The 12,324-nt window shown below is 56.8% G+C and overlaps 1 protein-coding gene across 3 annotated transcripts in view; it reads right to left on the bottom strand.

Annotated features, from left to right (window-relative positions):
- NFATC1 (nuclear factor of activated T cells 1) overlaps nucleotides 1–12,324 on the bottom strand; it is a 170,056-nt gene that overhangs the window by 5,853 nt on the left and 151,879 nt on the right. The window contains exon 10 of one of the 3 annotated variants that reach the window (XM_037007418.2): nucleotides 9,639–9,748. The exons of 1 other annotated variant lie outside the window; for it this stretch is intronic. In XM_037007418.2, coding sequence (XP_036863313.2) covers nucleotides 9,654–9,748 — 95 coding nt within the window. In that variant the 3' untranslated portion in view covers nucleotides 9,639–9,653. Of the gene's footprint in view, nucleotides 1–9,638; nucleotides 9,749–11,473; nucleotides 11,533–12,324 lie in introns of those variants that run through there. One more of the 3 variants, XM_073213266.1, reaches the window with a different exon arrangement.

Below are 12,324 nucleotides of genomic sequence, written 5' to 3'. Positions count from 1 at the left end.
TTTTACGACCCTCCCGCGCCCACGAGGTGCACAGATAGAAGGGCGAACAGGACTGCAACCAGCCGGGAACATAAACTGATTCCGGCCGGCAGGGCGCGGGCGCGCGGAGCAGGAGCCGCTGTGAAGCGCGCGGCGCGGCCGAGGAGGCGGCTCGCGGTGGCGGGCTCTGCCACACTCCCCACGCGCGATTTTCTCAGTTCCCTTATCCGAGTCCACGGCCCTAAGTCACCACACTATGAAGCTGGGCTTGGACGCGTGGCTCTTCTGCTCTTTGTGCCCGGGATGCCCAGAGCCCGTCCGCTTCCGCGCCCGAGGGCTGGGGTCTCGCGTGTCGCCGAACCCCCAGGAACCACCCAGCTGCGCACATGGCGAAGGCCAGCGCAGTGGGCAGCCCGGGTGCTGAGTCAGGCTACTGTCTAGGGGACGCGGCGAGGACCTCGGTCCCGGGAGACGAGGGCGAGCTAAGCAGGGGTTGGTCAGGCCCCCGGCCAGGGGCAGGTGCTTGGTGCGTGAAAGGGTCCCTGAGCCTGGGGGAGGCCACCTGGCAGTCCGAGAAGAGAACGCAGCTGTACACACAAGCACACACTCCTATACACGTGCACACAGGCCTAAAGTAATACAACCTATACTTATACACTCATGCATTTACATGCACATATGTATATGCATGCATGCACTTGTTTGCACGCACTTGTATTTACAAACACACACTTGTGCTCATACACAATGCAACACACGCATGCTCACACGTTTCACTCAAACACATGCACACATATCTATAAGCAAGTGCACAGGTGTTCGCACGCTTGTTTGCACGCACACACCCATTTACATGCCCATGTTTACATGCACACACTTGCACACATGCAGCTGGAAGGAGGCACAGAAGCCTAATGTGTCCCATCCAGGAAACTTCTAGTTTCTTTTACTTTTCAAAACTTTCCAAAATTTCTATGAGATAAATAAAGTGAGGGTAATTGAACAGGCTTACGTGAGAGCTCTGTAGGGTGCGGGAAAGCCCCTGGCCTCCGAGCGCTGCTGGCTCCGGCCTTGGAGACCTCGCGCTGGGAAGAGCCCCTGTGTGCTGCCTGAACCCAGGTTGCTCAGCCCTCGGTCAAATGCACAGCAGGCCCTGCCCTGGCCTGGCGCCCACCCCTCCACTGCCAGCCAGAGCTCCCTGGCTCCCAGACCCACCTGGCCCGCTGACCATGATGCCTAAGTGAGCAGCTGGCCCCCGAGGGCAGCATCCCTCGGACCCGGCACCCGGCACTAGAGCAGCACCCAGAGCAGCACCCAGAGCAGCACCCAGAGCAGCTCCCAGAGCTCGCAGGCGCGGCGAGGCCCGTGCTTTGTGGCTGCCCTGCTGTGAAGTGCGACACCCTGTGGTCCAACTTTCATTTTGTTTCTGTGCTCAGTGTTTAAGGATATGGACACTCACAAATGCTTTCCTTTTTCTTCTTTTTTTTCTTCTCTTTTGTTTTTGCTAAAATCACCGTAACTCAGTGCTCACCTGCATGAAAAGTCGGAATCAGGAGCTTTGCGTAAGGTGACCCTGGAAGAGGAAGCTGGCTGATGGATTTTCCACACCCCCACACAGCATCTTCTCACCCCGGAGACACATGCAGAGGCAGTTTGATGTTGATTATCAGTACGTCATGTTCAGGGCCCCCTGGTAATGGTGAGGGATGACATCCACGGAGTCTCCACTCACCCAGCTGCCACAAGCGCTGAGCCACAGGCCCGCGTCCTCTGTCCGAGGAGGCCTGAGCCCTGCTGTGTCAGGTCATCGAGGTCACCCGCAGCCCACTAAGCCGGTGTTGGCTCATCCCTCCGTCTCCAAAAACCAGCCACTGCTTTCGGTGTGCTGGCTTGTGGGTTGGTCGGGTGCTTCCATGGTGGACTATGCAGGCTTGGCTGCCCAGCTCACCCCAACTCCTCAGGCCATGACACCAGCAGTGATGGCTCAGACCGCACCAGCGCCGTCCACAGTGAGCCTGCCATGGCCACGGTCACTCCCCTCCGCTTCGCTGTTTTCCTCAGGCCTGCAACTCCGCTGGGGGGCTGGCGGGCTTCCGCTTGCCTCTGGCGTCCAGCGTCGCCCCGGTGCGCCGTGAGGGGCCGTCCTCCGGGCTCCTTTCCTTCCGCGGTGTGTGGAGTCCCGTCTGCGGGACCCAGGCAGGCCTCCCGCCTGGACACTCTTGCCTCCCCTTTGAATCCCTGTGGAGTCATGGGCGACTCGTCCCCCTCGAGCTGTCCTCACTGCTACCGCCCATCTCCCAGAACAGCCTGAGGTTTCCTGGCCTCTGTTCTGCTTTTCATCTCCTTGTCTCAGCTGCACTTTCTGGTTGATGCCCCAGCACTCAGCCTGTCTGTTGATCTTTTCCCCAAACTCCTGGGGCTCCTCGGGTCTGTGGCGAGCCCTCTGTTGTGCACACAGCATTTCATTCACTCCTGTGGTCCTTTCTGAGGCTGATGGTATCCGCCCAGCACACTTGCTGTCTGCTTCAAAGCCCTCTGCTCTGCGAAGTTTGCTTGGGGTTGGGAGCCCTCGTTGCTTCTGGGAGTGAGGAGCAGTGGGGCAGTGTCACCATGGGTCTGCTCATCATGAATACCCCTCGGGGATCTGGCTGGCAGTCTGGTGGGCACTCAGAGAGCAATTCTAGAGCCCCTTCAGGCTGGCCAGACTCCCCAGAGCAGACTCTCCCAAGCTGACAGACCTGCTGGGACCCAGCCCCAGCCTGTGGGGAGACAGTGAGGCGGAGAAGGGTCAGATGTCCGGGGCGCAGGGACTCACCTGATGGGCAGCTTCAGTGGCATCAGGGTTTCCATGGCCGGGAGACTGGGTCTCAGTGTCCAGAGACCAGCCTGGCCTTTGTGGGGGAGGAGAGGTGGCCAGGGAGGGGAGGTGGCCACAGGCGCTGGCAGTGATGGGGGTCCTGCCCAGCCACCCCACCTCTCCACCTCCTGTGGCACTACGGCCGGTTGGCCTTGCTCCCGGCTTCCCTGTTGCTTCAAAGCCATTTGCCACAAAGCCACCCACCCTCCACTCGGCCCATGCTGTTTGCTGTGGGTGCACCACACATCCGCTTGCCCAATTCCGGGCTGCCTGTGTCCCTGTGGTTGTCACCGGGCAACACATCTCAAGGTCCATGAGCACCAGATCACACCACAGACCCCTCATATGGGGCTCTTGGCTGGCCTGAGCTGGTCTCCTCTGCCAGGGCTCACCAGCAGCAGACAGTCTGCTCACAGCCCGGGCCACTGCTCTACCAGTGGGTCCCCTGCGACCTCACCTGAACCCCAGTGTGGCCCTGCCCTGGGCTTGTGGTCCCCAGTAGCTGCATTTCAAGCGGAAGAGAGGCCAGTGCTCTGACCTGAAGTCCGGTGGGAGGACTGGCACCTGCTCACTTGGGTGCTGGAGAGGCGTGTCTTGCTGGGCGGTCACTGCGCTTGCACAGGCAAATGGACCATCTCCCCTGAGTCCCTGGAGGGAGTCTCTGCACAGCCAGATGGTCAGCCGGGCCGATGAGCTTGTCAGGCTGGCTTCAGGCCGAGTGGACATCCACGCTGCCATCTGTCTGTTAGGAGCCTTTAAACACAGGCTTCTCCAAATACAGACCCTAAAAGTGGGTGGAAAACTCCAGTGACTTCCTGATGGCCGTGGCCATGAAGCACGATATTTATACTTAGCCCTGGGATGACAGCCCCTCCCCGGAGGACAGCCTGTGGGCGCTAATGGGTACCAGCTGGTGCATCTGAGCCTCTGCTCTATTGATATGTTTAAAGACCATGCTTGACTATCCCATGAGTAACAAAATAGAAAGAAAACCCTAAGACTTCCAAAGAGCTTCAAGAAACTGGCTGGGCCTCTGCGTGGGGCCCGAGGAGACTGTGGGAAGGCAGAGATGACTGGACTTCAAGGAGGTCGGTGTGTTGCTTGATTTAAATCGGCCTAATTCCAGGACGGGCTAGAGATAGAGCACAGGAAATAAATGGAAAAACTAAACATTGGGTCCAGAGAAAACAGGAGGTGGAGCCAAGGCCCCAGGGTGCCCGCAATGGTTGAGAATTTGCGGGAAGAGCCCGGAGGGGGGGCTTGTGGCCCACAGCTGTGTGCTCAGAAAAGCCCCAGGTCTGCCTGGAGGTGGCCAGGCAGGGGGTGCAGATTTCCTCTGCACTTCATGGTGGGGTGCTTCCAAGGGCTCCCTGCGGACATGGGCCCCTGGCTCCGACTTGGCGCCTGGGGAGAGCCTCTGGGTCACGCATGGAGCCTGGTGGGTGAGTCAGGGGCACAACACTGCCTCACGTGGTTCTGGTGAGCTGGGTCAGAAGAGCCCAGAGCCCAAAGTTGAATCTGTTTGGTTTATGTCCACCACATAGAACGGTTTCTATACTGTGTATCGAAGAATTCATTCTCTGCCCATGGTTTGAGATGCTGCCCGAGTCGGGCGTGTGTGTACAGGGTCGGGCTCTCTGCTGCTCCTGAGCCGGCCCTTCCTGGTTCCCATGGCTGCTTCTTTATCAGCTTCCAAACGCAAGTCCCTCCTGGGACTGGAGGGGCTTGGTTCAACTTTGCTTGTACTTTTCCAAGAAAAAAAGGTATTTTTCTTAAGTTCCAATGCAAAAGAATGAGTCCACTCAAGTTTTAATCATTGCCTCCTGGCTGGAATGTGCAGGGCCCTGGAGCTGGGGCTTCAGCAGCCAGGAGAGTGACCCAGCCATGAGTCAGCGGGCAGGAGGGTCTCGGTGGGGCGTCTGCTCTCCTCGTGGGCCTGCACCTGTGAGTGTTTCCACAAGAACATGGAAGGGGCAACTTCTGGTTTTCCTCTGAAAGGGGAAGCTGGGATCAATCATGAGTGTTCTCCATTACTTTATTGTTTCTGCTTTCCCCAGAAATAGTTCTCTGCTGGTGAGACATGTCAGCACCGCAGACAGAACACTCACCCTGGAAAGCCCCACTGCTGCGTTTAAACTAAAAGCCCTTCACAAGTCGATGAATTAAAAATGTACGACACTGGTTCTCGGCCTAATAGATCGGAGCTGGAACCACAACTCTCAAAGGCATGGTGCTGCTGTTTTAAATTCTCTTAAATCCAGAGAGTTAGGCTCTGGACAGAAATTGTATAGAGCTGAGTTTCCTGGGGCAGATATACAGTTCTGAAGTTAGTAATCTGTATCCCTAAGGGCCAAGGGTTGCAGGCCCGGCACCAGTTAAAAGTCACTGTCTCAAGACTCTGGAAATTAGCAGGTCCTCACAGGACGGTTGTGGCTTCATCCGGCCTTGGCAGGACATTTGGGGCCGCGTGGAACTGAACCCCAGCTTTCGGCTTATCCCCAGCTGCATCCATCAGTCCAGACCCCTTTTATATGATCATATAGTAAAGGAGAACTTTTGGCCCCTATAGTGGCAGGTCCAGACTTCAGGGGTCAGGTTTTTTCTGTTTTAAGCCTTCTGTTCCACCTCATGCTGGGGCTGGTTTCACTTGCCCTCACCAGGGGTCTCTGGCAGCACCAAGGCCTTGTCCCCCTTGGAGGTCAGGTCTGCAAGGGCACCCCCTGGGCTAGCTGTCGGCCTCCCCTCCCAGACTGGCCTCTCACTGGGCCCCAAGGCTGGCTGTCCCGTTGCACACGCCCACTTCTGGCACTGTGAAAGCATTTGCTTCTCATTTCGTTGACAGTATTTAAAAATCTCCCTAAATATTCTTTTCATCCTAGTTGACGGTGTCCATGCTGGAGGTTGCATATGGGACTCGCGTAGTTCAAGTCAGATATGAATGAGCTGAGCAGAGCCCACAGCCCAGCAGTGGCTCCGGGAATCAGCGCAGTGTGGGAGGAAGCGTACTCTACGATGCCCTGGGCTGGTGTAGCACCAGCGAACATCTTAGGCTGCTGCTTTTCAGAGGGCCCCTGGCAGGCTGGCATGAGGCGGTGGTGCAGCAGTCCCCGGCCCAGTGCCCCCTCCCCTCAGCCTGCCGCTGCAGGAAGGGAGGCCCCCCAGCAGGTGCGCTCTGCTGCCTGGGGCTGGGCACCTTCCGTGGCCTGCATCTGCCTGCCTCTCCAGCCCCTTCTCCTCACTGGTTGGGCAGCGGCCGCCTCTCCTGCCTCTGCTGGCCTGCCTCCGACCTCATCTCGCCACCCTGGGCTGCTTCTCCTTCGGTGCTCCCCGGGTTCCCATGGGCGCCCCACCTGTGGGCTCCAGGGAGGCCATCTGAAGTGAACCATGGGCTCACCGCCAGTCTGCTCGACAGCGGCTCCCTCAGAGTGAACCCCTTAAGGCCTGAAGGGCGCCTGCCTTCCTTGGCCTAACTCCCTGCCCACCCCTGCCCCGCCCTCCCAATTCTGACGACGATGATGCCATGATGTGGTGATGATATCATGGTGGTGATGATATGACAATGATGATGTCATGAAGGTGATGTTGACGATGAGGTCATGGTGATGGTGATGATGGTGACCTGACGAGAGGATCATGATGTTGTGGTGGGATCACGTCCATGTGATATGATGATGTCATGGTCACGATGTGGCATCACTGTGCCGGGTGCCGCCCTAAACACTTGGCAGCACCGCTTCCCTCACCCTCTGAAGCCCATTCCACGGCTGTGCAGCGGGGGCCAGGCATCTCCTGCAGGCTCCCTCAGGCACGTGCGGCTCTGGGTGGCCTCCTTGGCTGGGAGCAGCCCCACCCGGAAATGCCTGCTCCTTGAAGCCCCAGGGGGGGCAGTTCCTCCACCACGCTTTTCCAGGGCTCTGTCTCCCGTGGGCCCACAGCTGGGCACTCCCAAGGCACCGCTGACAGCGCACCAGGCTTCCCCGGGGTGCAGAGCAGGCCCTGGGCCACTCGCAAACACCTGCCTGCCTGCCACTCGGGCCCAGGCAGCAAGAGAGGGCCCTTCAAGCCGGCCGTGGGTGCTCTGTCAGAAGGACCATCACAGATGGAGGGATTCCATCCCGACAGACCGGAGACCGCTGACGGGCTCTCTTTGCTAACAGAGCGCAGGGGTCCCCACACCCACTGACCTCAGTGGTGAGTGGCAAACAGCCCTGCTTTCCGGGCGTCTTACGACAGGGCCACCCGGAGAAGGCCAGCCAGCAGGGCTCTGCCGAGAGACACCTCCTCCTGGAGGCAGAGCTGCAGGGTGGTGCACTGTGCTTGTCGCAAGGCTCCTCCTGGGCAGGGCCTTCCCAGCCTCGGCTGGCTCTGCTTCGCCTCCTTCCTGGCTGTGCCCCTCGTGTCCTGGGCCCTCTGAGCTGCCTGCTGTCAGACCTCCTCTTGTTCGCTGAACTCAAGATGCTGGGGTGAGCTCCCTGAAGAAAATGACGTTTAACAAATTATGGTGAAAGGCAGTTCTTTAAACCAAAGCTGGACTCAAAACAGGAACAAAGCCAGGCCGCTCTCCAGGCACGAGGGCCTGTGCTCAGCCCGAGAGGCGGCAGCATGGCAGGGTGGGGCTCTGGCGTTGAATGGCACTGGGCTCTGAGGCCAGCTGCCGAGCGACCCTCCAGACCCTGGCCCCTGCGGCCCCATGTGCCCTCCATTCCCCGTGGCACGTCCTTGCAATGTCCCTGCTGAGGCTTTTCCCCCAAAAGGAGCACGGGGAGCAAGCCCTGCTTTGGGAGACGCAGGGGGTCAGCAATAAATTATTTATTTCCACCCATTTGGGAAGTTTTTCCTCTCTCAAAGGACCAATCTTCAGCTTTCTGCGGCCTCTTTTTCACCATCAAAATCTAATGCAAATTGGTCTTTAAAGCTGCTGTTCTGGCCTTTGAAAACCACCCCACTTCAGCCAAATGGGCCATCAATGCATTCATGCATGCATCGTTAACAACATACCAGCTCAGTGCAGGGACAGGGCATGCTGGGGTGCCCGGGGGCACCAACGAAGGGCGCTGGCACCCCAGGGCTCCGCAAGGCCTGGACGGGTGGGAGCATGCACCACCCCTTCTGCTGATGGAGAACAACGGGAGCATCTTCTCAGGGGACTGACCTGGTCAGATCTGTAGGTTCTTGTAGTTTTTCAAGTTACCTTATATTTTTACCAAAATAATATAAAAACTGAAATAGGACCATACATTTGAGAGGCAGCAGCCAGCCTGTCTCCTCACACCCTCCAGTGAACGACATTCAGCTCCTGAGTGATTTCACCAGCGTTTCTGCTCCCACCACCCTGCCTTTGCTTGTGGGTTTTCCAACGGCACCTGCCACCCTGGAGGTCAGATGAGGTCTTTGTTCTCCGGTCCCTCGCCCTCCCCAGAAACCCCGGCAGCCAAGTTGCACGTTTGTAGTTGTCAGATCAATATTCAGTGTCTCTAGGGTCATATCATACCAGTTTTGCTCTCACATCAGGCCTACAGGATGGCCACCAGGCCTGGACCATGCACGCCACGCCACTGATTTGTGTGCATTAGTTTCCCCACTTGGTGCCCAACCTGCACATGAACCACAGCCTCCCTTGTGTGGCTTTTTAATTTTCCGGAGTTAGTCACTTCTTCTGCGGTCTTGATTTTTCCAGGTACCTATTCCTAAGGCTCCCCAGACTCCCCTGTCTGGACCTCTGAAGCCCCTCTAAGGACTGTCCACACCTCAGGCACCAGGCAGTCCTGCTGCAGTCCCGCCCTGACCGCCTGCAGCCTCCCGAGCCTCCCAGCGATAGCGATAGCGCCCCCAGCTCTCCCTCCTTGTGGGAGCGGGGTGGTCACACGCCCTCAGGGAGCTGCCCTGGCAGATGCCTCCCGCCTTGCCTCTGGGCACCTCCATTCTTGCCCACAGCTTTTAGGATCTCTGTGTGGCCGGTGATGTGAAACCCCACAGCAACGTGCGTCTGTGTGGCTTCTCTTCAGTCACGTAATAATAATGCCGATCAATTATTATTTGGCCCTTAATGGGACTCTGATCTGGGGACATGTGCTCAGAATGGCAGAGGACCAGACGTCAGCCCTTAAGTGAGTCTCTCTGCCATCTCCCTGCTGCCCTCTGCTCTCTGTGCTGGTTGGATTTCCACGTTTTCTTCTTCATTTTCCATATTCTGATTCGCGGAGACTCCCTCAGTAGGACAAATATACACGTGTCTGCACACACCTGCGTTTCTGTCCAGCAGAAAGGCTCTCTGTTAGTGGTCTCACGCTCCCTCTGTCCCGCCTCCCTGTCTAGGGCCCTCACTTGCTCTCTGGCCGCCACCCCTCCAGGACCTGCTGTGTTTGTGGATGCGATGTTCCCATCCCTTGATTCTGCCATGTGACCCACAGAGGGCACGCAGGTGTGTGTGTGCTCCGGGTGGCCCCTCAGGACCACGCGTCTGTGCTGTGAAGGTCTCTCCCGCTCCCTGACTCGTTCCAAGTCCTTCTAACCATCTTGGTCTCTCATGTCAGCGGCTTTCCTGGGACTAGCACCCCAGGCTGTGCTCGCACCTCAAGGCCCCATGTGATCCCACCCGGGCGAGAGGGCACCAGGGAGACGGTAAGGGGGTCTGGATGCTGGCGTCTGGGGCACTTTCCTCTGTGGCCACGGTGTTGTCACAGCGAAAGCTCTATTCTCCCACGAAGCTGAGCACGCTGCCACCATGCCATCCAGAGTTTATGCTCCTGGGCATTGACCCAAAGGGCTTGGGAACTATGTCCCTACAAAACCAGCACATGGATGTTTGCAAGTTTATTCACAGTCCCCAAGCCTTGGAAGCCACCAGGTGCTCTTCGGGAGGTAGGTGGGTAAACGGGCGCGGGTCCATCCCGACGGGAACATTCTTCAGCACTACAAAGAAACGAGCTGTCAGGCCCCGGGAAGAGCTGGAGGAACCTCAAATGCACACTGTGTGCAAGAAGCCAGCCTGAGACCCTACATATGCGTGATTCCAACTGTGTGACATTCTGGAAAAGGCACAGCTATGGCGGCAGTGAGACCAGCAGCCCCAGGGGGCTGGGTGGGGAGGAACAGGCGGAGCACCGAGGACTTCAAGGGCATGGAAACCACTGTGTGTGGCACTGGTGGGGCTACGTGTCATCATCCATGTGTCCACACCAGACTAACCCTAGTGTGGGGCTACAGTCAGATCTGTAGGCTCTGTGTGTCCACCAGGCCCCTGCAGGGCAGGCCCTTCCCAGCCTCGGCTAGGGTGACCAAGACGTGTCCCTGCAGGTCCATCAATAGTCACAAACGCCCCATCTGGTGGCTGTGCCGCTAATGGGGGAGGCCGTGCGGGTGGGGCAGGAGGTGCAGGGACATCTCTGTACCGTCCCCTCCATTCTGCTGTGAGCCTAAAACTGCTCTAAAAAATGCAGCCTATTAAAAAAAGTAAAAATTCTGGATAAAGAAGATGTGGTACATATACACAATGGAATATTATTCAGCCTTAAGAAGAAAACAAATTCTTCCATTTGCAACAACATGGATGGAGCTAGAGGGTATTATGCTCAGTGAAATAAGCCAGGCGGAGAAAGACAAGTACCAAATGATTTCACTCATATGTGGAGGATAAGAACAAAAGAAAACTGAAGGAACTAAACAGCAGCAGAATCACAGAACCCAAGAACGGACTAATAGTTACCAAATGGAAAGGAACTGGGGACGATGGGTGGTAAGGGAGGGATAAGGGGGAAAAAGAAAGAGGGCATTATGATTAGCATGTATAATGTGGGGGGGGGGTCATGGGGAGGGCTGTGCAACACAGAGAAGACAGGTAGTGATTTTACAGTATCTTACTATGCAGATGGACAGTGACTGTGAAGGGGTATGTGGGAGGGACTTGGTGAAGGGGGAACCTAATAAACATAATGTTCTTTCTGTAATTGTAGATTAATGATTCCAAAATAAAAAAAAAAGTAAAAATTCCATTCTCCTGCCTGGGCAAAGGCTGGTAAGAAAGGACGTTGTGTGTGTGTGTGCATGTGAGTGTGTGGCACCTGCCCCACAGCCTTCGGCCCCCTGGTTCTGTCTGCAGCCCTCCTCAGGGACCTGCTCTCCCCTTCCCCACTCTCCGGAGGAGCCCTGCACACCAGGCCCCTTGGTGGGGCCCCTGGGCAAGGTTTCTCTTTGGGGGGATGCATGCACCCGGGGCTTCGGGGTGTGGCCTCCCTGCCTTGTCACCTGGGTCCCGGATCTCGCCCATCTAGGCCACTGCTCCAGGTCCCATGGCAGGGTCTGCTTTTGAGGAAACCCAAACTGACCCCAGGGTGGAGCAGCCCACCGCCCCGCCAGGAGCTCTCAGAGTGAGCGTCTGACTCCTACAGAGAGAAAGCCTGCAGGCTTCCTGGGGCTGCCTCCCTGGCAGCCCTAAGCAGGCAGGGTGGGAAGCCCCGGCTGCGTTGGGGGTCCCCGTGGAGTGCTGGTGGCACGTCCTGCCCAGGCCTGAAGCCCCACCTGCCTCCCCCCACCTGTGGCTTGGTTGCTGCCAGGCTCGCCCTGCAGGTGGGTCCCTGGAGAACGCGCGTCCTTGCCCAGCAGTGGTGCATGCGGCCCCATCGGCTCCCACACTGCATCTGAGATGACTATTCCTCATTCTTCCTTTAGGAAATGTGTTTTGACCCGAACAGCAATACCTGTCCATTGCAGAACATTTTGGAAATGCAGAGAAAGCATTCTCAGTTTAGATTCTTAAAACAAATAAATTCTAAGTGAATATTTTGTCAGCTCTGAGCCTTATCATGAGAAGTGAAACACCCTGAAATCATCGCAACCCCAGAACAAGTCACCAAGGTAAGCCTGGGGCAGCCCCCACTGAGGGGCCATGAAAGCTTGTCCCCCAATGTGGCAGGTGCCCAGCTGACACTGTGCAAGGTGGTGCCGTCTCTGTGCCAGCGTGGATGTGAGCATGTGTCCTCGTGGTCCCTTTAGTGCACACTCTTCACTCGTGCACTTTGCTAGTGATTTTGCTGTTCACACAAGCCTAAATGTAGTGACAGGGCTGAGTCTAGTGTCTGAGTGCAAGACGTTGTGTCATGTCTCACGGAGAAAACATGTGTTAGTGGGCTCCCCCGGTGCCACTCCATGTGAGGGGATCCACCAGATAGATTGTGCCCAGAGGCTCACAGAGGCTTGCGTGTGCCCAGGGCCATGGTTCAGTGTGGGCCAATCCAGCTCTCGGAGACAGTGTAGAGCCACGTGCTGTGCGCCCTGACACCAGGTGGTCCATCTCAGAGGACGAACTGCATGTATGTGCAGGTACTTCCTATCATATGGAATACAAGCATTTAGAAGCGATTTTATACAATGTGATAAACGTGTAAAGAAGATGTGTGTGTTCTACACAAATATATGAAGCTGTGATACACATGTATGCATATAGGTGTGTGCATGTAAACATGTCTTATGGCAACGATTTCCTTCTGCTC

This window comes from Manis javanica, chromosome 9, assembly GCF_040802235.1.
Source record: "Manis javanica isolate MJ-LG chromosome 9, MJ_LKY, whole genome shotgun sequence".
In the NCBI taxonomy this organism is placed as follows: Eukaryota; Metazoa; Chordata; class Mammalia; order Pholidota; family Manidae; genus Manis; species Manis javanica.
This window is presented reverse-complemented; position numbering and strand designations above follow the sequence as displayed.